This window comes from Salvelinus alpinus, chromosome 20 (assembly GCF_045679555.1).
Source record: "Salvelinus alpinus chromosome 20, SLU_Salpinus.1, whole genome shotgun sequence".
Taxonomy (NCBI): domain Eukaryota; kingdom Metazoa; phylum Chordata; class Actinopteri; order Salmoniformes; family Salmonidae; genus Salvelinus; species Salvelinus alpinus.
In genome coordinates, this window is record NC_092105.1 from 50,148,649 (window position 1) to 50,174,370 (window position 25,722).

The 25,722-nt window shown below is 42.7% G+C and overlaps 2 protein-coding genes across 5 annotated transcripts in view; both read left to right on the forward strand.

Moving 5' to 3' along the window:
• LOC139547169 (zinc finger and SCAN domain-containing protein 16-like) overlaps nt 1-25,722 on the forward strand; it is a 223,489-nt gene that overhangs the window by 25,735 nt on the left and 172,032 nt on the right. For 3 of the 4 annotated variants that reach the window (XR_011669340.1, XR_011669341.1, XM_071356226.1), the window contains one exon: nt 924-3,760. The exons of the other annotated variant lie outside the window; for it this stretch is intronic. Coding sequence is in view for 1 of the 3 variants with exons in the window: in XM_071356226.1 (XP_071212327.1) it covers nt 924-975 (52 nt within the window). In the remaining 2 variants the exon portion in view is untranslated. Of the gene's footprint in view, nt 1-923; nt 3,761-25,722 lie in introns of those variants that run through there. 4 annotated transcript variants of the gene reach the window in all.
• LOC139547181 (zinc finger protein 22-like) lies at nt 8,148-17,320 on the forward strand. Its single transcript, XM_071356245.1, has 2 exons — nt 8,148-8,731; nt 16,802-17,320. The coding sequence occupies exons 1-2, from the start codon at nt 8,668-8,670 to the stop codon at nt 17,266-17,268; spliced, it is 531 nt and encodes a 176-aa protein (XP_071212346.1). The 5' UTR covers nt 8,148-8,667; the 3' UTR covers nt 17,269-17,320.

The following is a 25,722-nucleotide window of genomic DNA, read 5'->3' on the forward strand; positions in this document are numbered from 1 at the left end:
CTCACTGATCATCCCTAAAGCCAAAACCTCATTTGGACGCCTTTCCTTCCAGTTCTCTGCTGCCTGCGACTGGAACGAATTGCAAAAATCTCTGAAGTTGGAGACTTTTATCTCCCTCAACAACTTTAAAAATCTGCTATCCGAGCAGCTAACCGATCGCTGCAGCTGTACATAGTCCATCTGTAAACTACCCACCCAATTTACCTACCTCACCCCCCATACTGCTTTTATTTATTTACTTTTCTGCTCTTTTGCACACCAGTATCTCTTCTTGCACATGATCATCTGATGATTTATCACTCCAGTGTTAATCTGCTAAATTGTAATTATTCGATTTATTGCCTACCTCATGCCTTTTGCACACATTGTATATAGATTCTCTTTTTTTTTCTACCATGTTATTGACTTGTTTATTGTTTACTCCATGTGTAACTCTGTGTTGTCTGTTCACACTGCTATGCTTTATCGTGGCCAAGTCGCAGTTGCAAATGAGAACTTGTTCTCAACTAGCCTACCTGGTTAAATAAAGGTGAAATAAAAATAAAAATTACCAGATATACTACATCCATAACTAGCGGTTTCCTCATTAGCATGGAGGAGTTTCTGCAACCAAATTGTGTTCGCATTGCCCTCCTGCCGCAATTTTAGCTAACACAGAAAGGGGCCTATATTGGAGACCAAAAGTAATCTGGCACAGTGCTTAGGATTTCAACAACTTGAATAACTTATTTCTAGCCTACAATCATTGATGTTACTAATGTGAAAACAAGAGAAAACAAGACAATTGTCATATAATTTAACAGGCGTAATTTGTTGTACAACTTCATGACTATACTCTGGGCATCACCTTTTACCTCAAATACATTTTGTATTTCTGCTGTTGTGGGCCTTTAACCATCTGTCTGACTTTGATGTTCACACAGGAGAGAGACGGGACTACCGTGGATCCTCTGGGGAGCCTCAACAACATCATGATGCTGACGAGGCAGAGAAGAGTCTACATCAGAACACCTCAAGAAACACCAGTAGAGACCCACAGGGAAGAAATCTCATTGCTGCTCTGACTGTGGGAAACGTTGCAAATATTCATCAGACTTTAAAATACACCAGAGAACACACACAGGAGAGAAAGTTTTTAGCTGTGATCAATGTGGGAAAAGTTTTATTGCATCTAGAGAACTGACTATACACCAGAGAACACACAGGAGAGAAATCTTATGGCTGTGATCAATGTGGGGAAAGTTTTTCTACATCTAGCTATCTGACTGTACACCAGCGGAGACACACAGGAGAGACATCTTATACCTGTGATCAATGTGGGAAGAGTTTTATTACATCTAGCCATCTGACTATACACCAGCGAGTACACACAGTAGAGAAATTTCATCACTGTTCAGATTGTGGGAAAAGCTTTTCAACATCACAGGCTTTGAAGCTGCACCAGAGAACACACACAGGAGAGAAATCTTATAGCTGTGTTCAATGTGGGAAGAGATACTCTGATAAAAGATATCTGATCAAACATCAGAAAATACATACATGAAGGAGTTGTTTCATGATATCAATGAAATCATGTCACAATGTAGAATGTTTTTAACATTGGAGCAGGAGTATTTTAAGGAATTTCACAATGTAGAACCCTAAACGTTTGCCCCGTTTAATTGATTTCAGCATGATTTGGATATTAGCCGTGGGAAAAATACAGGCTCTGAATTGAAAGAGTACTGTTTATGAGATTTAACAAAAAGTGACTAACAAAAAAAGAGCTGTGTTACACTTATCACGTTGGTGACCCACTTGAATCAAAATGCAACACTTCAAAATGTAGCTAGCTGTTTAATACAAATTGTCCTCTAACCAGTGATGTACACATTATTCACAGATTCCGTGTGGTTTTTGAGCTGTTCGTTTTAACAGGACGTGCAACCTCATCTCCCTTCTCTCGCACAATTGATTTCAGCATGATTTCAGCATGATATCGATGAGTGATGACAAAGAAGTGTTGCGTTCCTTTGTTTAGCGACCCCTACATTTAAATGCATCACTCCAAAATGTAGCTGACTGTCTTCTGCAGGTTGTTCTCTAACCAGTGAGATAAAAGATATCTCCCATTTCCATGTTTTTTTAGTTGTGTTAGTTTCAACCTGATTTAACCCCCTAATAGATATCAGTGATTTATTGCTACTAGTCAAAACAACAGCGTTTCTGGTGCTTGTGCAGTTTATAAGGTGCTTGTTTAAATAAATACATTTTATGTTTTCAATATATCACAAACTGTTTCTGCATTTGGGCTATTGATTTGGACATGTTAAAACTGTGACATTGGGGATATCCCACATAGCAAAATGTCGTTGAAAATAAGACTATGCCCGACGTACAATATAAGTTTGGTTTTAGTTGAAAGTAAAAGTTGAAAAGAAAACAATTTAATTTCAACATACTTGCAGCCTATACACATGGACGCAGTATAATAAATTGAGTCTATAATCAATTTTAGGGATAGGAGTCCCGCTAGTTAGTTTAATATTGGATACGCTAGAGGGACTATCATAAATATTATGTATTTTAATAATTGATGTGTCTTATATCGGCTGAAAGCTTACATTTTTGTTAATTTAACGGCACTGTCTTGTTTACAGTAGCTATTACAGCAAACATGCCATGTGATTGTTTGAGGACGGCGTCCCACATCAAAATATTGTTGCACCAGCACAGGTTTCATACATTCACAATTAACGATTAAATATTCACTTACTATTTGAAAATCTTCCTCTGATTTGTCATCCAAAGGGTCCCAGCTATAACATGTAGTGTCGTTTTGTTAGATAAAATCCTTCTTTATATACCATAAGGTCTGTTTAGTTGGCACCATCGATTTGAGTAATCCACTCGTTCAACAAGCATAGAAAGGAATCTGAAAATCTACCCCTAAACTTTGTTTCAACAAGTCAAAATAATTTTCTATTCATTCCTCAGATACCCTAAAATGTAATCAAAATATAATATTTATTTCAGAAAGAAGTATGTTCAAAAGGAAACCGATTTTAGCAGGTGCGTAATGTCCTTATGGCGCGCGCAAACACGAATTTCCAAGATTGTCCCTCTACTAAAACAGATTTTTCTTAATCGTTTTTGAAGTTACAAGCCTGAAACCTTGAACATAGACTGCTGACACCCTGTGGAAGCCATAGGAATTGCATCCAGGGAGCTAATTTTCAATATGACCTTTTCTCGCACTGTCCTCAAACAATCGCATGGTATGCTTTCGCTGTAAAGCCTATTGTAAATCGGACAATCCAGTTAGATTAACAATAATTTAAGCTTTTAAACGATATAAGATACTTGTATGTTCATAAATGTTTAATATTACGATTATTTATTTGAATTGCGCACCCTCCAATTTCACCGGAAGTGGTCGACTGGTGTCCCACTAGCGGGACGCCTAGCCTTATTAAGGGGGAAGGTGTTACCGGCTTTGGTTTTTCCATTTATGTTTTCTTGCTGGGGAATGTAACTACAAACAATGTAGTAAAACAAGCTCATATTTTGGGTTGGATGTTGCATCCAATTGTTCATATTTTAATCAATGGCATTTCCTTAGAATGTTCATCAGTTGTTAATCTTCTGTTTTTTATCCTCTTATGTTTATTGTGGTAAATATTTGTTTATTTTCATTGTTTATTTGTTTTTTCCTGTGAAGCCATTGTGTTGCATCCATGTCTGAAATGTGCTGTATAAATAAAGCTTGATTTGATTTGAACATATTGTAAAACAAATGAACCCAATGACTGACCAATCAACAGACTCTTTTAAAACCAATGAACAAATATGTGCAAAAGCAACACGTATCTTGGTCCATCTTAGTATGAAAAACAGTATAAATTCAGTATATCTTCCACTATGTCAAAATAGTGCATGGTATGTACATTTATTATAACTTTTCAACCAACACAGTGCAACAATACGTCAAACGATTCAACTACTGAAAACTGAAACAAACAAATGGATCAAACAGATCCATCTAACTTTTAAAGCCTGCTGAAGGTGTGGTGGAGTGGTAAACACCACCTCCGGCTCTACCAGGGGCTTGAGGTGGTCTCCCACAGCTCTGCTTATGTCATGTTCTGTGGCCTTGCTGTTCCATTTCTTGACTGCCCCTGCAACACAGAAACACATTATATAAAACACTCAAAGTAATGGATATGGAGCATCTATAGCCTCAGTTACACCTGGCACCTAAATGTGACTTTTGTCATCTGATCACTCCAAGCTGCATTAGGTTCAGATCTACCAGGATGGGCCGTTGACATAGTCTGGATGCAGTCAGGCCACTGAATATGCATAAACAATGTAAAGAGATGGGGTGAATGAGTGGGGAAAAGTACATTCTACACAAATTACCTTCATAATAACAAAGAACAAATGTGTGTGCCTGAGGGGAAATTAACTTTCCTACTGACATAATGGGTGAGAAATTTCACCAATATCAGTGGACAATTTGCACTGCTGCTGAAAAACATCTCCACTGCATGATGCTGCCACCACCATCTTCACCGTAGGGATGGTACCACATTTTCCTCCAGACGTGACACATGACATTTAAGCCAATGAGTTCAATCTTGGTTTAATCAGACCAGAGAATCTTGTTTCTGATGGTCTGAGAGTCCTTTACATGCTGACCAGACCGAACACGTCACGTGCGCGAGCTTCGCAAAATACATTTAGAAATGTTATTCAATTATTGCACCCACACTGCTCGCGCGCGCCAACTAGCGTCTGCGACGCCAAGGGCTAAACTAGAAGTCATTCCTATTTCTGACGCAGATCGCGCTGAAAGTCCTGCCTCTCCCATCTCCTCATTGGTTTATAGAAGCAGGACCCACGTGCCATTTCATTTGTGGGTGAAAGAAAGACGAACTTTGTTGCCGGTTGTCGTGGTAATACAATGAAAGTTTAGATGCAATCACAATATAATTTCAAAGATGAAAAAGCCTGGAAGGAGGAGAGATGACTAGAAACGATTCGGTTGGCCGGTTTATGTGTGGATTAATTGTCGGAGTAGAGGTCCTTATGCATTTCAGGTAAAATAACAACTCAATGTTTATATCCCAGGACAAATCAGCTAGCAACAGCAAGCTAGCTAAATAGGACAAATTAACGTTAGATAGCAAGTGCAAGCTAACTAGCTAAATTGCCATACGTGTTTAATGCTTTTCGACCTGTCCCCAAATTAATGTCATTGGTTCAGAGTTTGTTTTGATATTTTAACCTGCGTGTTGTGATTGCGTTTGGGGAGAAAATGAATGTATGCACGATAGCGCACACGCGCAGCCGGTTTAGGTTCCGTGTTAGGTGCTTTTTGGCAAACTTCAAGCGGGCTGTCATGTGCCTTTTACTGAGGAGTGGCTTCCGTCTGGCCTCTCTACCATAAAGGCCTGATTGGTGGAGTGCTGCAGAGATGATTGTCCTTCTGGAAGGTTCTCCCATCTCCACAGAGGAACTCTGGAGCTCCGTCAGAGTGACCATTGGGTTCTTGATCACCTCCCCGACCAAGGCCCCTCCCCCGATTGTTCAGTTTGGCCGGGCGACCAGCTTTAGGAAGAGTCTTGGTGGTTCCAAACTTCTTCCATTAAATAATGATGGAGGCCACTGTGTTCTTGGGGACCTTCAATGCGGCAGACATTTTTTGGTACCTTTCCGCAGATCTGTGCCTCGACACAATCCTGTCTCATAGCTCTATGGACAATTCCTTTGACCCCATGGCTTGGTTTTTGCTCTGACATGAACTGTGGGACCTGATATAGACAGGTGTGTGCCTTTCCAAATCATGTCCAATCAATTGAATTTACCACAGGTGGACTCCAATCGAGTTGTAGTAACATCTCAAGGATGCATCTGAGCTCAATTTCGAGTCTCATAGCAAAGGTTCTGAATACTTAAGTAAATACATTTGCAAAAATGTCTAAAAACCTGTTTTGGGTTTGTCATTATGGGGTATTGTGATGTCATTGTGGGGTATTGTGATGTCATTATGGGGTATTGTGTGTAGATTGATGAGGGGGGAGTATTGATCAATTTTAGAATAAGGCTGTAACATAACAAAATGTGGGAAAGGTGAAGTGGTCTGAATACTTTACGAATGCACTGTATATCGCTGGCAGAGTTTTCTACCATTGGCAGTTTTGTACACAGTTTGAGTTTATTTTATTTTTACAGGGACAGTGCACATTAATCAACGTTTTAGTAAAAGTGACGGTTTTAGCCAGCTGGCTAATTTTCAACCGCAGTCCCTGGGCAGGTTATTAAAAACAATTACAATATAGACTATCATTGAGCAGTGAGCACACGCAGAGCAACATAGGACAAGCAAAACGTAGCATACAGACAGAGCAACATAGAACAAAAAGCAACAAGACAAAATCCATAAAAGCAACAAAGTGTTTCCACACCTCACAAGCTACAGACAACAGACAACATGGAAAGCGGCAATACACAGCTAGGGATTATGTTCACAAATCTGATTGACCTTTAGCCATGTCTTCATGCATTTTGTGAAAGTGTGATAGGTGGTGCAGTGAGAGAGGTGTGTCTGATGGCAGTGTATTCCAGACATGGGAAGCTCTCACAGAGAAAGTGGATTTACTAAAGGTGCTTTTCCTTAAGGGAACTAACTATACAGTCACCTCTCATGGCAGACCTTGTGGATCTGCTGCCATATGTTTTGGTTTTCTGTTTAACAAAAATACTGAGTGGAGGGGGAGCCAGGCCATTTAGGATCTTGAATACATGCGTCGCTGTATTGCACAAGATTTTCCCAACTCAGGAGCTCAAGCTTTCTGAGGATGTAACAGTGATGATGGCTATTGGGCTTCCTATCAAGCACTTTGAGAGCCTGTTTGTAGACAGACTGAATAGGTTTTAATGTTGTACAGCAAGCTTGGGCCCAACTAGTCAGGCAGTATGTTAAGTGGGGAGGTATCATAGATTTGAAGTACAGTTTTGCTACCTCCTGTAGTCAAACAATTTCGTATAAATCGGAAATTAGCTAGGTTGAATTTGGTTATCTGAGTTACCTTTTTCACATGCTTTTTAAAAGAGAGGTTGGAATAAAGTATGATGCCAAGGTACTTAAAATCAGATACCACCTGGAGCTTCTCCCCTGACACATAGACATCTGGCTCAGTAGCATCTGTTGCCCTCTTTGTGAAGAACATGCGATAAGTTTTTTTCACATTGAGATGCAAACACAAGTCACTGAGCCACTTTGTAACCTGGACCATTACAGTAGTGAGTTATTGTGCAGCTTGTTGTTTGCTCTTTGCATGCACATATATCTCTGCATACATTTGAACTTCAGACCCAGTACAGACAGAAGGCAGATCATTAATGTACAGGCATGTGATACGTGGCATAGAAAAATCCAATCTTAGGGGAGTACAGTGGAGGCAATATACTGTGTGTCTGCAGGTGTCTATCTGGTCAAAACCACTGATACAGGTGCCCCTCCACCCTCCGGTGGGATGGATCATGTCTACAGAGAAACCTAAATTCAAATACTTAGATGTGTGTGTATTGGGTATATGTTGTGAAATTGTTAGATATTAGTGCACTGTCGGAGATAGAAACACAAGCCTTTGAATACACCGGCAAAAACATCTGCTAAGCACATGTATGTGACCAATAAAATGTGATTTGATTTTGATTTGAAATAAACGTCCTATTTATCATAGGTGCTTTTGGCTGGTGTCAAAATGACTCCAAAGGATTTGAATTTGTTAAAAGTCCATTTTGATACAGAAACACTAAACCATGATTTAGATTTATTAAGAACAAGTTGATTGACAAAGTCATGAAAAATTTGAAGAATTGAATAAACCACACTATGATCAAAGATGCCTCTGGGTCAAAATGATCCATTTCAGAAGTATGGTTCAATGCAAATGTGTAGTGGGTGTAAAGTTTCTTTTAATTTGTCACTCATTAAACACGAATCAATCAAGACATGCTTCTCTTTGAACGACTTAATATAATATTAAACTTTTATGAAATAAATGAAAAATAAAACTTTTGGTTTCTCAACTGCGTTGGCCACTCCAGTCAGCAGACGGCGATGTGCGTATTTTAGGTTCAGGCGATGCTGCCAGTGTGACGTATAATTTGGGGACGGGACGCTCCTCAAACAACAACAGCAAGTCACACACACCTCTGTAGCTTTCTAGCAAACATAGCTACAACATTCAATCTCTTTACACGGTTTTGGTTTTTATTAGTCGCTGTGTATTAAACACATTTCTGTCGTATGTACTTGTTGGCCCATTCAATTATATATTTACGTTGTTTGTCAGTTAGCTGGTTTGCTAAGTTAGCTTAGAACTAAGCTAGTCGCTAATGCTAGCTAGCTAACATCTCCGATCATGAGTTCACTAAGCTACTCTCCTCCTGCTAAAGAAGATGTCTGCTGGACGGAGAAAGAAGCTCTCGTGAAAGAGGAGGAGGAAGAGGAGGATGTTACAATACAAAAACAAGTAGAGGGTGAGGCTGTTAGAGGCTGTTAGAGTGAAAGAAGAAGATAAAGACGTTCAGAGTGAAAGAAGAGGAGGATGTTACAGTAAAAGAAGAGGAGAAAGAGGAGGAAAAGTTTTTGGAGTGAAAGAGGAGGAAGGGGAGATGACTGTCACATTGAAAGAGGAGGAGGAGGAAGAAGAGGAGGTTGGAGATCTGTTTAACACCAGTAAGTACCGTCTCTGCAGTCTTTGAACCAATATGCAGTAAATGGGTTCTACACTTTAATGTTGTTCTGTAGGAATGGCTGAAGCTACACTGTAACGTGTAGAACATCAAGAGTGGACCATCAACAAAACGTTAACAATTGATCAAATGCATCCAATGACAATGCCTGAAATACTGTAGTCCTCAATATCTCTTATTAGATTAGCCCAAGATGTTCTCTTAAAGGGGCAATCAGCAGTTGTTACATCCATTTTGGGACTTATAAATTAATGATATGTACCCATTGTTTCTTGAAGAAATCACTTATAAATGCCTCATGAGCTTAGTTAAACTGTTGTACCCCATCAGATCCAAAAATATAAGCTATTTTTTTACTCCAATGTTTGTCAGTAAGTATGAACAAACACTGTATAACCTCAAAACATGGTTAAAACTATAATGTTGATATCATGGATGGTTACATTTCTCCAGGCCCATCCCTCAGCTTTTTACCGAAACGGGCAGGGAGTACGCTTTGTTATTGTTTCTACTGCTGATTGTGCCCCCATTACTCCTCAAGTTCCAAGGACTGTATGTTATTTTCAGAGGTAGACTGGCTCAGGCAGCCAAAATAGCCAAATATTCCATCTAAATGTGAATCGATTCTCAATTGTGATACGTTTCTAGAAACATAAATCGCTGTACTTTCGTATCACATCAAAATAATTTCTAATACTTTCATATCACATAAAAATAATTTCACATAATACTTTCATATCACATCAAAATAGGTAACCAGTCGCGACGCCCCAAACGGTAAACCGAATTCATTTCTCGTCATTTCTGCTTCCGTCAGGCTTCTTTTTCTTCTTTGGACTTTATATGGCGATTGGCAACCAACTTTAAGTTGCATTACCAGCATCAACTGCACTGGAGTGTGGACCTCAGTTCATCTTTTAATCACCCACGTGGGTATATACAAAGACAGTTGTGAAGAGGGCACAACAAAACCTTTTCCCCCTCAGGAGACTGAAAAGATTTGGCATGGGTCCTCAGATCCTCAAAAGGTAATACAACTGCACCATCGAGAGCATCCTGACCGGTTGCATCACCGCCTGGTATGGCAACTGCTCGGCATCTGACCGTAAGGCGCTACAGAGGGTAGTGCGAACGGCCCAGTACATCACTGTGGCCAAGCTTCCAGCCATCCAGGACCTATATAATAGGCAGTGTCAGAGGAAAGCCCACAAAATTGTCAGAGACTCCAGTCACCCAAATTATAGAATGTTTTATCTGCTACCGCACGGCAAGCGGTACCGGAGCGCCAAGTCTAGGACCAAAAGCCTCCTCAACAGCTTCTACCCCCAAGCCATAAGACTGCTGAACTATTCATAAAATCGCCACAGGACAATTTACATTGACCCCCCCCCACCCCGCTCCCTTTTGTGCACTGCTGCTACTCGCTGGTTGTTTGTTATCTATGCATAGTCACTACGCCCCCACCTTCATGTACAGATTACCTCAACTAGCCTGTACCCCCGTACACTGACTCGGTACCGGTTCCCCCTGTATATAGCCTCGTTATTGTTTTTCTCATTGTGTTACTTTTTATTTTAGTCTACTTGGTAAATATTTTCTTCTTCTTGAACTGCACTATTGGTTAAGGGCTTGTAAGTAAAGCATTTCACGGTAAAGTCTAAGTTGATGTCTTGACGGATTTGTAAAAAACGTTTTTTCCCCCATAAAACACACTATATATATTTTTTTTTAATGTTACTGACACCCCTCCCCAGAGGCGTCTCATTATTGGGATTCATTGCTGAGTCCTACCTGTAGCTCACTATGAGGTGTCTAGTGATACAGGTTAAGGGCCCTGTTGGAGATTGGTGGTTGGTAGCGGAGTCGATGGAACAAGCAGGTTTGGACACGGCCATGTTATTATCCCACACAGTCTCTGTGGTTCATATGAACCCCATTCCTGGGAATTTGATTTGATTACAAATCGCCCCTGTCTGTTACCACAGAAGGGTTCCATTCCCAGCTAGGTTACGAGGCGCTTTGTCGCCAGTACCTATGACTGGTTGATAGGGGAAACCTCCATGCTTATTATAGAAAAAGTAATTAGGGGAAAACTATTTAGTGAACTGAAATAAAATAACAAACCTGTTTGAAAAATTACAACTATTCCAAAACTATCTTTGACTCCAAAACTAAAATAGCCTAAAATAATATTATTTTAAATAATAATATTATGTTCAGTTTGAATAATTTATATCTTAACTTTGGGCAAAAATAGAATTGGGTTTTAAATATTATTTATGTGGTTTTAAAGCTTCTGAATCTGGTGGCTGCTAAATGCTGCCAATGGATGGCAATGTTTCAAATAGACCTAGCTTGTGTATCACTATCACTTGTTATCACCAGAAATACTTTAAGAAATTAGGATATTGGAAACTCCTTTCGATTCTTATTAATAGCTTAAAGAAAAGAACATTGGCATTAATTACCCTCCGTGAACAAGAAGCACAACAATACAAATATTTTCAGAGATGTGAGATAATTAACTTGTTCTCTGTAATATCGTATAGCTTTGCAATCGTGACATTATGTACTTTCAAGGAAACTAGGCATGTTTCTCGACTCATACCCTGACTTTAAAAAGGGATTTCGTGAGGTTTAGGAACTGCGTGTCACAGCATGACAATGTGAACGCGATTGGTCAACAGTCTCTTGGACGGGCGTTATATACGCTTTGACATTTTCTGGAATAGTTTTTATTTGAAAATGTTTTTGTTTACTTGCCTGCCTATTGAATTTGGAACGCACTGTACTGTTCATCTCTGAAACTCACTTAGATAATTCCTTTGATACAGCAGTAGCAATACAGGGATATAACATCTGCAGAAAAGACAGGAATGCTGTTGGGGGAGGTATTGGTGTATACAGTGCATTCGGAAAGTATTCAGACCCCTTGACTTTTTCCACATTTTGTTACGTTAAATAAAGCCTTATTCTAAAATTGATTAAATTATTTTTTCCCCCTTTTCATTTAGCTAATTTATTTGGCACACCTGCATTTGGAGAGTTTCTCCCATCCTTCTCTGCAGATCCTCTCTAGCTCTGTCAGGTTGGATGGGGAACATCACTGCACAGCTATTTTCAGGTCTCTCCAGAGATGTTAGATCGGGCTCAAGTCCGGGCTCTGCCTGGGCCACTCAAGGACATTCAGAGACTTGTTCCGAAGCCACTCCCGTGTTGTCTCGGCTGTGTGCTTAAGGTTGTTGTCCTGTTGGACGGTGAACCTCCACCCCCAGTCTGAGGTCCTGAGCGCTCTGGAGCAGGTCTTTCATCAAGGATCTCTCTGCACTTTGCTCCGTTAATATTTCCCTCGATCCTGACTAGTCTCCCAGTCCCTGCCGCTGAAGAATATCCCCACAGCATGATGCTGCCACCACCATGCTTTACCGTAGGGATGGTGCCAGGTTTCCTCCAGACGTGACTCTTGGCATTCAGGCCAAAGAATTCAATCTTAGTTTCATCAAGCCTTGTTTCTCATGGTCTGAGAGTCCTTGAGGTGCCTTTTGTCAAACTCCATGAAGGCTGTCATGTGCCTTTTACTGAGGAGTGGTTTTCATCTGGCCACTCTACCATAAAGGTCTGATTGGTGGAGTGCTCCATAGATGGTTGTCCTTCTGGAAGGTTCCCCCATCTCCACAGAGAAACTCTGGATTTCTGTCAGTGACCATCAGGTTTTTGGTCACCTCCCTGACCAAGGCCCTTCTCCCCCAATCGCTCAGTTTGGCCGGGTGACCAGCTCTAGGAAGAGTATTCCATTTAAGAATGATGGAGGCCACTGTGTTCTTGGGGACCTTCAATGCTGCAGAAATTTTTTTGTACCCTTCCCCAGATCTGTGCCTCGACACAATCCTGTCTCGGAGCTCTACGTACAATTCCTTCGACCTCATTGCTTGGTGTCTGCTCTGACATGCACTGTCAACTCTGGGACCTTATATAGACAGGTGTGTGCCTTCCAAATCATGTCCAATCAATTGAATTTACCACAGGTGGACTCCGAACAAGTTGTATATACATCTCAAGGATAATTAATGGAAACAGGATGCACCTGAAAGCAATTTTGAGTCTCATTGCAAAGGGTCTAAATACTTATGAAAATAAGGTATTTCAGTTTTTTACCTGTTTTCACTTTTTCATTATTGTGTGTAGTATAATGAGGATTCAATTTTTTTTAAATCCATTTTAAATTAAAGTTCTAACGTAACAAAATGTGGAAAAAGGGAAGGAGTCTGAACTTCCTGAATGAACTCTGTTTTAATTAATTTTAAAAAATGTAACCTTTATTTAACTCCCAATCACGGCCAGTTGTGACACAGCCTGGACTCGAACCGGGGTGTCTGTAGTGACGCCTCAAGCACTGAGATGCAGTGTCTTAGCAATTTCGAGTCTCATAGCAAAGGTTCTGAATACTTATGTAAATAAGGTATTTCTGTTTTTTACCTGTTTTCACTTTGTCATTATGGGCTATTGATGACACCACTCTGAAACAAGATAGCCTAACCATCAGAAAAAAAACTCTTCATTAGCCTACTCCTCCTGCTGCTGCTTGCCTTTGTAAATTCTGATGTTATGCTCCTAAAGTTTCTGGTAATAGGCTACACCAGCAATCAGAAACCTTTTCCATTTGGTGTGCCAATTTATCTGACCATTTCTACTGATTTGGTGCCAGTTAGGATTTTCATATTCACATTTTACTGGAACAGTTTAATTTAATTTATAATAGTAATAATAATTATAATAGTCTTTGTATCTCAACATCATTCTCTGTGGTTAATCTACATTCTATTTAAATGAAAATTATAAATAAACATTTTTATTGCCATTGCTAAGTTTTTTTTTTTATAACCTACGTAAAGCAAAACATTTTTTTACATTGCAGCCTGCAGGTAGAAAATATCCTGATAAAAATAAATATCATATAAATCACACATGGCCTGTCTACAACAAACTTGAAACATTGTATCAACTATCAACTGGGTTGGCCCAAAACTCAAGCTTGCAACATTGTATAACATTTTCTGGGCCCTCAGTTTCCTGTGCCAGTGAGTTCTCGACCGACACAGCTGTAGGCTATTTGTGAAAGGGATAAGAAGTAATCAGGTATTTTGACATTTCCACTGGATCAGCGCATTACGTTTTTCCCTTTTGTGCCGAGTGGTTATCGAAAGGGCGAGAGCTGGAAATGTTTTTCAAATACTTTGAGGAACTATTCTCATTTTAATCAAAATCAATTACGACTTTGTTTACTTGCTGTTTGAGGTGAATAAAACATTTATTTGAGAAGCTCCACAACTCATTAGTGGTGGTGCATTAAGACAATCAGAAATACTATGACATCCCCAAATTGGCACATTTATAGGCCTACATTTGCGCTCAGGCCAGGTAGACTAGTCCTACTTTTATATGCGTAATTAGGTGTGCGTCCTTACTCAACATTGACAGGAGTGTTTCAAACAAAAGACAATTAATAAATTGACAAAACTGGCACATCTTGCGGGGTAAGGTCTGGGTGGTCTGCCAGGGGCCGTTTCATTTAGTATCCGTTTGGGTCGGCATGGGGAATTATTGTATTTTCCCATAGTATGTTTTACCGAAGTTGACCGACTGAAAGGGAGTGTAACTTTATGACTGTTGGATTCGGGCTAAACTTTGAACATTGAGATATTAAAGACATGATAGATCAGATGCAGAGTATATAAAAGGGTGAGATCTGTAGAAAGACAGAGTGGCTGTGGAATGTGCTGGGTGGACAGGAGGAGATCACAGGATTGCTGTAGGGGAAGCGGGTGGACATCTGTGGATTAGGCGAAGGAGGGGTTGACGTCAGGTCAGATCCCCTGAAGGGAGTAATAACGGTTTAGTATCCTGTTACCCTCTTCCTGTCGAACCAGAAGATGTAAGGATTGGAGGGAAGGAGGAGTGTCCAAAGTGGGGTAGATATACTTGTGATAGTGAGAACATGTTTTTGTCTGAATTACAGCTGTAACGACCCTTTGGGAAGAATTAAACTTGGTTAAGCTTCTCTAGTGTCCGTGAGTTATTTACTCAGAAAAATTAGAACATAACACGATAATTACTGTTCCCTGAAGGAGGGAAACAAGGTACAACACCTGTTTGGCCCCACCCCTTCCCGGGTCGCTGAAGAGACGTATTAAATTTAAGGAATAAATCCGAGCCTCACACTCATCACCTGTAGAAGGTGGTGCTACCAGCTAGGTGTGCATTTAATAGTATGTTGTACCTAGTTTCCCTCCTTCAGGGAACAGTAGTTATAGTCATAACGTTACGCTTGTCATATGATGAACTTCAACTTAAATACGGGATCTTGCTGTCGGACAGTTTTTTTGTATTCTGAAATGCACTCGAACTATGTATCATTTAGTGGCTCCTTATGTTACGCTGGGGAAACAGTTTTCATGTGCGCAGAAATACTAAATAATTTAAGAGTTTGCTAAATCCAATGGTTGTAACTGAGAGTCACCTTAACTTTATTGACAACATCCAAATTGATACTGTCATTAACACGGTTCTTCAATAATTACACATAATTCTTAATACTGTAGCTGTTTTGTTATAGTCACATGTTTAACTATCATCAGCTGATCCAGGAAATCATTTTCTGAATGACAGTCACATCACAAACATCATGACATGCAACAACAACCAAAGTGCTTCTTCATTCATTACTCTGGTAAAGACAGTTATGACAAGCGTAACGTTGGATCCAACATCACTAACAAATTGATGTTTAAAATGTGTTATTGTCTGCTTGATTTACAGTAGGGTCTCGTTAGTGTGTTTGGACACGGAGATACTTAGCTCAGAGCTATTTTCCTTTATTCGGGACATTTAGAATGACAACACATTATAGAGTAGCCGAGTGGGATTATTCACAAAATTATCTGGTGATCAGGTTATGAAATGTCATGACAGACATTTTAGTTTCCATGTTTCACTTGAAATATTAAATTATTTATAGTCCGAGGTCTATATTGTTGTTAGGTGAAGTTATGGGTCCTACAGTAGGTCTATGTTGTTGTTAGGTGAAGTTATGGGCCTATTTGGCAAACAGTAGTGTACAAACCCTCATTGTCAGGCTGATGGAAAACTAGCCAAAGAGCATTTTACTGGTTGAAGTCGTTTTTAAATATAAAGTAGTACATTTTCGACAATAACACAAACATTATATTAATCAGGACATTCAAACGAGCGTTACAGTTATAATGCAAAGTAGTGTGAAATGCACTCATAAGCACCCATGAAATGGAGGCTATATTTGCTGTCAGCCTAAGAGAACTCCCCTGAGTTTTCCCCCATGTTGGTGAACTAGTGAATAGACACAGAGCTTAATGTGAGTTTCCTTGAGTAGCACTCCTGATCTTGCACTGATAGTGCGCTGTAATATTCTGAATACATTGTGGAAAGCTAAAATCTTTGCTCACCATTTTTGCTCCAGGCAGATATTCTACATCCATAACTAGTGGTTTGCTCATTACCAGATATACTACATCCATAACTAGTGATTTCCTCATTACCAGATATACTACGTCCATAACTAGTGGTTTCCTCATTACCAGATATACTACATCCATAACTAGTGGTTTCCTCATTACCAGATATACTACATCCATAACTAGCGGTTTCCTCATTAGCAGATATACTATATCCATAACTAGCGCTTTCCTCATTAGCGGGGAGGAGTTTCTACAACCAAAATGCATCGCCCTCGTGCCGCAATTTTTAGCAAACACAGAAAGTGGCCTATATTGGAGACCAATAGTCATCTGGCACATTGCTTAGGGTTTCAGACACTTTAATAATTTATTTCTAGCCTGTAATCATCGATGTTACTACTAATGTGAAAACAAGACTAAATATGACTATTGTTGCTCATTTTACATTCATACAGACGTCAATTGTTGTACAACTTCATGGCTATGCTGTTGGCATCACCTTTTACAGTGGATTCCGCTGTTGTGGGCCTTTAACCATCTGTCTGACTTTTTTGTTGACACAGGAGAGAGACGGGACTACCGTGGGTCCTCTGGGGAGCCTCAACAACCTCATGATGCTGGCGAGGCAGAGAAGAGTCTCTCCGGATCAGAACATCTCAAGAAACACCTGCAGAGATCCACAGGGAAGAGAACTCACTGCTGCTCTGACTGTGGGGAGAGATTCACCTCCTCATCAGGCATTACAATTCATCAGAGAATCCGCACAGGAGAGAAATCTTACGGCTGTGATCAATGTGGGAAGAGTTTTGTTAAATATAGACATCTGAAGATACACCAGAGAACACACACAGGAGAGACGCCGTATAGCTGTGATCAATGTGGGAAGAGTTTTATTCAGCTAAGCAGCCTGATATCACACCAGAGAGCACACACAGGCGAGAAATCTTATAGCTGTACTCATTGTGGGAAGAGTTTTACTCAGCTCAGCATCCTGATATCACACCAGAGAACTGTCGTGACGTTGTATTAGTTAATGTGACGACTGTTGCTCATTGAATGATTAAATGTTTCTAATTACGTGATTAAATGAATCAAGCAATTATTAACTCATTAACCTGGGGCACCATGGGAAAATTAGTTTTATTGAGTTTCTATTTCCCAAATGAACTCAAAGAATATCAGAATACCGATTTTACAACCGTCGCTAATTAATCAGTTTCCTCTACAATCTCATTCTGAACGTCGCCTAATCCGGGAAGCTGCACGGACCCGGGTCTCACCAATGAGTTCGTACCACACCAATCTTAGTTGATTATTTATTTACTAGAAAGCTAAAATGATGATAAAAGATACACATACACCAGAAACACAGTCTAGGCTATTGATTAGAACTTAGTATAACGGGTCAACACACTATGGCGCGTGTTACCCAAAATGGGGATTTAAAAGAGAGAGAGAAAGAGAAAGTACATGAGAGAAATATACATTTGGGTGCATTTGTCAGCTATGCTTATTTTAACCCTAGCCTTGCCCCGAACTGCCGCTCTTATGGGTCAGAATATAATGATGTAATTACGTGTGGGAGGTCTCAGATGGGAAGCTCCGTGTGGGTCGTTTAGGCTTCTCAATGACGCACTTCTCCGGCGCAACTCTCTGGTCGTCCTCACGATGTCAGTGTCCTTTTGGTCTGATTCCTCGCCCTTGCTCTGGGAGGGGTCTTCTGAGGACAGACAGCTCTGTAGCTCAGGGCTCACAGCGTAGGAATGAAACAGTGTAGATACCACGATTCAATGGAGAGTGGAGGTTAGGTGGTACAGCTTGAATTCACCCGTTTAGACACAGCTACTCATCAGTAGCATGGGTAGAAAAATATTTCTTTGTCTTCAACCTTGGGTTGAGTTTTGGGTTCGTTGACTTTTTAGACCTTTTAGACAGTTAGAGTACACATTAACAGGTTAGGGGTGAGATAGAAATCTGGGTTGTTTTCCTGGTAAGCTACAACTGGGGGCGTGGCAATCTTTACGTGGGTACTGTCGCGCCAAAATCCTACATTGAGAACTGTTTTCAATCGATAGATATTCTCCAGTTAAACAACCGGCAGCGTCAATAGAAATCCCACTTCATTAAGATCAACATCAACGTGTATTGGGATGGCCGATCCCAGACTATATGCCAAATGTGACTGTAATGGCCTTGTAATGGCCATATTGACCTCAGCTACTTCAAATCGTGGTTGAAGTAGCTGAGGTCAATATGTTGTGCACCATTGAGAGGGGCACTAGATATGAGGGGATTCTATTCATGGCCAAGTGGTCCATAGAAGAGCTAACTTCACTGAGAAAATCCTCCAATAACAATCGAACCAATTGGACATGGGCATAGTCATGGTTCATGACCTCTGCTAGCTTTCTTACAGACAGGATAGTTTTGTTCAGGAGAGTAGTGTGTGTGTTGACCACCAGAATAGTGTCCTGGAGAGACTTTCCCACATGTTGCAACCTGAGGGCCTGTGCCTTCATCTGCTGCTGGATAAGTGGCATCTCTTCAGTAATCTCCCTAACATTCCTCTTGACTGTGGCTAAACTGACTGCGTTGACGGCAGTGGTACCTAGGGCAAATAGTGACCCTACGGCTGCCCCTATCGATAGTAGCGCCCCGACGAATCGTTTCTCTCGCCTGGGCTCGGCTAGTTCTGACTGGGTTACTGTGAACTTTTGGAGTTGGGCCAACATATGGGCAGTGTCTAGCTGGGCATGCTTAATTGCCTGGCTGGTCCAGTCAGCCCCTGCCCAACTCAAATGCGCCGCAGGTGGAATGTGTCGGCGGTACACATTCTCTGCATCTAGGCGGACATACACCTTCTGCGTGTGTATTCTGCAGTTACTTATGAAGAGTCCTCGATCGTCGCGGAGAACGATTCCCGTAGGGGGTCCGTTCGTGATCACGTCTGCTGGGTTGGTTTTGACCAGGGCACAGAGTGTCAGGATCAGCCAAAGGAACTCCATCCTACAAAAACGCATAATCAGAGATTGTTGGATTATTTAAGTTATTTGTTTTTGTAAACAAAAATGTTTTGACAACTATTTTTCTGGTTTTCTTATTGTGAAACAGTACAGCGCAGGACGATATCAATAGTGACAACAGATGTATATTTGGTAGCTGGGAAGAGAATAAAAGATGTTAGGTGCAACTTACTGATCTCCTGGAAGGGATCAGCTGAGGGTACTTAAGAATTTTCTTAGTACCTCTGACTTTGCTAGGTTTTTATCTATTCGGTGCTGGCTAGCACCCCTTCTATTCCCATAGGGGGAGTGTACAACTTGATTTGGTTCCGGTGGACCCACTTTAATGTGTTGCATTTTGTCAACCTTTGCTGATTCTGATCTGGTAAGCTACAGGTGATAGCATCACCACAATCTCGTGTGGCCCCGTCCAGTGGGGCAGGAACTTTGTTGCGACGCCCGCGGGTTTGGTGTATATGTAGTACCACACCCCGACCTCGAACACTTGGTGTGAGGCCTTTTTGTCGTAATAGGTCTTGTCACCTTCTGCACTTCTTTCCAACTGTCCTTGAGCATACGCAAAGGTAGTCTGGTGATTGTTCCGCAAGTCGGTCACATATTGATGAGCCGTGTAGGCGGTAGCTGCGGCGACATTTCCCGGTTGGTACAGGAGATGCAGTGGAAGTGTCATTTGCTGGCCCGTAATCATCTCGAAGGGCGTTATTCCCGTAGACCTGTTGCGTGTGGCTCTGATCGCCATCAGTACCAATGGGAGTTTGAGGTCCCAATCTTTGGCTGCCACATATTTCCTCAAGATTCTGACGATTGTTTGGATGCTCCTTTCTACCCTCCCCGAGCTCCGAGAGTGGTATGCGATGTGGAGTTTAGCTTTGACTCCCAGAAGCCTCCACAGTTCGGTCATTACAGCTGCCAAAAAGTGGGTTCCTCTGTCGCTGTCCACGGTTTCTCCTGGCAGGCCGAAACAACTGAAAACGTGGTTTAGCAAAAGAACGGCCGTGGTTTCCGCTGTGTCATTGGTCGCCGGCAGGCACTCCACCCACTTTGTGAATGCGCAAGTCACTGTGAGGAGATACTTGTTGCCTCTGGCCGACCTGGCAACTGGGCCGACCCAGTCGATCTGGATCGAGCTCCAGGGGTAAGACACACCCTTACGTTGCAGGGGTGCTCTGTGAAGTGGCTTGGAGGGTTGAAACTGGCAGCAAACTAGACACCCCCTCACGTATTGTGCCACGTGTTGTTCCATGTGAGGCCAGTAGGCCACCTGTCGCAATGTTTCACCTGTAGCCTTGACCCCCCTATGTCCTCCACATGGCTCGTCGTGGGCATGGGCTATCATTATCCCCCTCTGTGTTTTAGGAACCACCCACCTTCGAGTGTTGTCGGTTTCTGAAACATACACCAGTATGTCATCTACAAGTGTGAGGTGCTGTTTAGTTGCGTACAGCGAACGCAAGTCGTGTGAACCTGCCATTGCCAGTACGGACACTGGGTGGTTGACAGGATCCGAAAGGAACGCCATCAAAGTGGCGAGGGACTTATCTTGGTGTTGCATTGCTACCAGGTCGCCATTCAGGAATGAATGCGTTAGCAACACATTATGTTCGTGCGAAGATGTTTTCCATGGTGCTACATGGCTACGCGTTCCCGCAGACACCACAGCTTCCTCAGTGGTTTTTTCGTCTCGAGCATCAAACACCCAAGGGTGAATTGCACCGGATTTCGCCCATGCTGTCGGCATGGTCGTTGCCAAGTTTGTCACGACCAGGTGATTTGGAGTGTCCTTTGACTTTCTTACAATACACCTGTATGTTGTGTTTGGTGATGAGGTCATCACAAGCTAGGATGAGCTCTTTGTTTTTCATCTCTTTACCACTTGAAGTAGTCATGTGCTTTTGTTTCCAAAATGGCAAGTGGCATAAGAAGGTGAGTCTCGCGTAGTTTGAGTCGGTGCAGATCGCCAGTTCTGACAATTCGTGTTTCACCGCCGTTTGCAGGGTGATCAACACGCCAGCCACTTCTGCAAACTGGCTGGTCTTGTTGCCAAGCTGAAATTGAAGTGGTTTGCATGGAATGTTGTTGTGCTATACCAATCCCACCCCAGCTTGCAAGTGGTCTAGATGGCAGTAAGAACAGCCATCTACAAATGCCATCGGCATGTCAAGACACACGTTCTCTTCGAAGTAGTGATGGTTCGAAGGCAATGGCGGAGCGATGTCACGCGGGGGTGGAGTCGGTTTCATCGTCACCACAGCGTTGACACACCGCCATAGCACTGCCAAAAAGCAGGTTTTTCGCTTTTGCGTAGTTGATTACTACATCATGGCTCTGCAGCGTCATGAGCCAAGCCGCTATCCTGCTGCTGTGTACAGCACCCACACGGATTCGTTGGCTCTTCAGAAAAGTCACAGGCTGGTGACATGTTTCTATGATCACCTTTTGTCTGCCGACATAACTGGTGAAGTGTTTGATTGCCCAGACTGTCGACAGCAGCGCTTTTTCGCAGTCTGAGTATTTGTGTTCAGCAGGGTTGAGTGTAAGCAACCACACGTTTGTCTTGGTCGTATTTTTGGTACAACCCAGCGCTAAGGCAGTGCTCTGAGAAACCAACTTCCAAGAAGAATGTCTTGTCTTTGTTGGGGTATACCAGGCAGGGTGCCTTGCAAAGCTGGTTTTTCAAGGAAGCCACAGCTTCGTTGTGAGTGACATCCCAAACGAATGGGGTGTCTTTCTGAAGAAGACGGGTCAACGGTTTTGACAAGTCGGCGTAGTTTTCGATGAATTGACTGGAGTAATTACATACTCCAAAGAAGCTGCGCACCTCGTGAAGGTTTGTAGGTGTTTTGATGTTGCGGACTGCTTGGATTCTGTTAGACTGTGGCAGGATGCCCTCGGCACCCACCAGAAGCCCAACATAGTTTACCTTGGTCCTGCACCATTGTCCTTTCATGATGGCCAACTAAGCCCCTGCAGTCCCGAGATGGGTGAGAACGTGGTCCATTTCGTTGAGGTGATGTGACAAAGTCTCACTTCTCATGAGAACGTCGTCCACGTAGATTATCGTCCCCCTAGAGGCTGTGTCTGGCATTGCCTTGTGCAGGAAGATGTTGAACTCTGAGGGGGAGTTCGCATACCCAAATGGGCAACGATTGAACGTGAAGAGCTTGTTCGAGAAAAAGAAAGCCAACTTGTGTTGGTCACGAGGGTCGACCGTCATGGTCCAGAAACCATTTGCCACATCGACGGTGGAGAAGTACTTGGCGTTTGCCACCTTTGGCAACTCTTGGTCGAGCTGTGTCATTGGCCAACGAGACAACGGAACCAGTTTGTTGAGTTGTCTATAGTCAACGGTAAGACTCCATTTACCCGTTGGTTTTAGAACGGGCCACACGGGAGCGCTGTACGTACTGTTACATTCCCTGATTATCTGTTTAGCTAATAAGGAATCGATAATCTCTTGTACCACTGCGTATACTGCGAGCGGGATTTTGTATTATCTAACAAACGTAGGAGTTGCTCCGGGTGGCGTAGGAATACGCACCACATGGATACCCGTAACCCCGCAATCCAGTGAGTCTGTTGACCAGATCTCACTGTGTTTGTTAAACAATTCTCTCAACTGATGGTGTTCAGTGTCATTGACAAGAGCATCAGCCTCCGACAGTAGTTGTATTATCTGTGCATGGAAACCAGGATATGGTTCGGCGACATTGTACAGGTCTTCATCGGGTGGTGACGGCATGTCACTTTTGGGACAGTCATCGGTTGTTACCTCACAAGAGTGTACTTCGCATGCAGGAGGAGACGCGATGTCATCCTCCGTGACGATGGAGTATATTAAAAGGCTGCTGTCAGAATCGACATCCAGCCTGAACGTTGTGTCGTCAAGTGGCAATACGGCAGTTAGTGCGATTGCTTTTGACTGACAAGTAAACAGCGTACCTCCCTTTCCATCTAGGTCTAGGGAGGACGGAAGAGGCCCAATCACGGGAACAACCAGTTCAAAATCATGGAAAGAGTAATCGATCAATGTTCCTTGCTGAGTGTGCCGAGAAATGGAAATATCCGCTTGAGTCAGATTTTGTACCAGGAGGTAAGTGGATCTAGAGGTTAGTTCCAACTGCGGGTTGCCATTGATAGTTAGCCCCAAGTCAAATAGTTGCGAGAGGGTTGGAAGAACGCAGTGGTGCCTTCCATCCGGTATCCGGGCGCCAGGTTCAGTCTTACAGAAACCTCTGTGGTTCTTGCCGGAATCAACATGGCGGACTCAGTTATAACCTTGCAAGTGTCAGGAATAGTCTGCCCGGATGCCATTCGCACCGGGTCGAAAGACAAGACATGTTGGTTTGGCTGCGCCAAAGACCAAAGAACTTGGTGTATGGTGTCAAGTTTAACACCCAATCTTACCAAAATGTCCGCTCCCACAGACTATATGTGGGAGGTCTGCGACAACCAGTAGGTAGTGAGATACTTCCTTGGTTCCAATGCGGATCGATAGCGCACACACCCCTATTGCGGTGAGCGTTGTCTGGGGAGTCGTTCCCAGTGGAAATCTAAACGTTTTCAGGCACAAGGGGATGGCAGTTAGCCGTTTTCGATATTTCGTTGAACATTTCCAAACTGATTGCGGATTCTTCTGACCAGGTTGCCAGTCTGGCATCCTCAACCATAGTGCCGTTTAGGCACACACCCCCTATCAGAGGAGGGCGGTAAGTGTCGGCTGGTGGGTCACCCAAGCCACACAGGAAAACCTCATGGTCGGTTAAGTTCCGAGAACTCACCTTGTCATTTGCCACCTATGGCGGGCTCATGGCCAAATCCCTCGGGTTTGCGTCGGATGCTGACGTCGAACCCACGTCGTTGCACAATGTATGTCAGGTAGCCTTGGAAGAATGCGGTGAAGTCAACGGAGTTGGCATAGGTATTTGTGACCAGATTTGATTGGTTTTCCAATCTATTAGTGGTACCAAACGGTCAATTAAATCGATCCCAATCAGCATCCGTTCAATTTCGATGCTAGTCACATACATGGGGTGGATCAGTGACACGCTTTCGAAGTTGAGTTTAAGTAGGAGACGCTTGGTTAGGGGCGAGGTATCTTGAGTGAAGCCTCGAAGATTCGTATCGCAATGTTCCGTTTTCAACCAACGAATCTATCAGAGCGTGACAGGACTGTTCTAAGGTATGGCCTGTTCGAGTTTTTTCTCGTCATATCCCCAACAAAATGGAGTGGGTTGGGAGAACGGAGCGTTTTGTAATCTGTGTCGATTTCCAAGACGGATAATTCACCTACGTGACCCAGTGGGTCCTCTATCGGAATGGGAGAGGAATCATCTGTTGCAAAGCTGCTTATCTTGTGCATCTCCACATCCGTATCCAAGTCTGTAGACAAAACCTGCGGGCTTGTGTCTAGAACGAGCGGTTCCTGGACAGGGATTTGAGTGGGGGCGGGGGTAATGGAAATGTTTGCGTCCTCTTGAATTGCATTAGTTTCGGCGGACTTGGTTTCCAACGGTTTTACGCTTAGTCATGACGACTTATCTTTGTCCTCTTTCTCAAATTTCTTACGATGAAGTACATCTCTTATCAGAGCTTCTATATCGTTTCGGTTAGCGTGTAGATCATTGTTGAACACTTTGTTGCTCTTGTTACGCTTGTTACCCTTGTGTCCTGACCCTTTGTGAGAGTTAGGCGCAGGGGCATATCGGCTAGGTTGATCTCTACGGGACCTGTTAGATTGGGGACGTTCATCGTAGCTATTGTTACGGCGGTGGTTGTCGGGGTGGTGGTTAGTTGGTAGCCACCAACTTTGATCGTCATCTTTTACCGCACATGTCCCTGATGCAGCACCTTCTAATTCGAGTGATGGTTCCCGCCTAAGCTCGAAAGTTGAGGTGTCCGGGCTCTTAGCCCGGCTTGCTTTTGATGCTTCATAAGCGGTGCTTGCAAGCTCTCGGAGTGTCGAGATTGGCAACCCAACGTGGGCAGTAGGGCCCAAGTAGTTAATGAAGTTGGGAGACATGTTTGACAGAAACAGTCGTTTGAATGGTAATAGGTCTTCCATTCCTGTTTCAGTGAGCATGCCAAAGTAAGCTGAACGAAGCCGGTGATAGTAGGCTTGTGGGTGTTCATTTCGAGCTTGTCTGATATTGTTATCGTGTTTGCAAGAGCTACAGGAGCTATTGTGTTTGCGAGTCGCAGAACCACTGAATTCTATTTTCAAAACCGTGGCAAGTTTAGCATAGTCGTTTTGCACGTGTTGCTCTTGTAGACGGATGAACCTTGTCACGTGTCTGTTGGACGTTCGCTTCAAAAGGTAGAGCCTGTCTGCATTCGTAGCGTTTGGGTAGCCATCCAAGGCGTCCTCTATGTCTGCTAAGAATGTCTGTGTCGTTTTGGCTTTCCTGAAACGGGGTTGAAGAGGCGGAGGTTTTTGATCATTTTGTCAAGGCGATCCCCGCCAA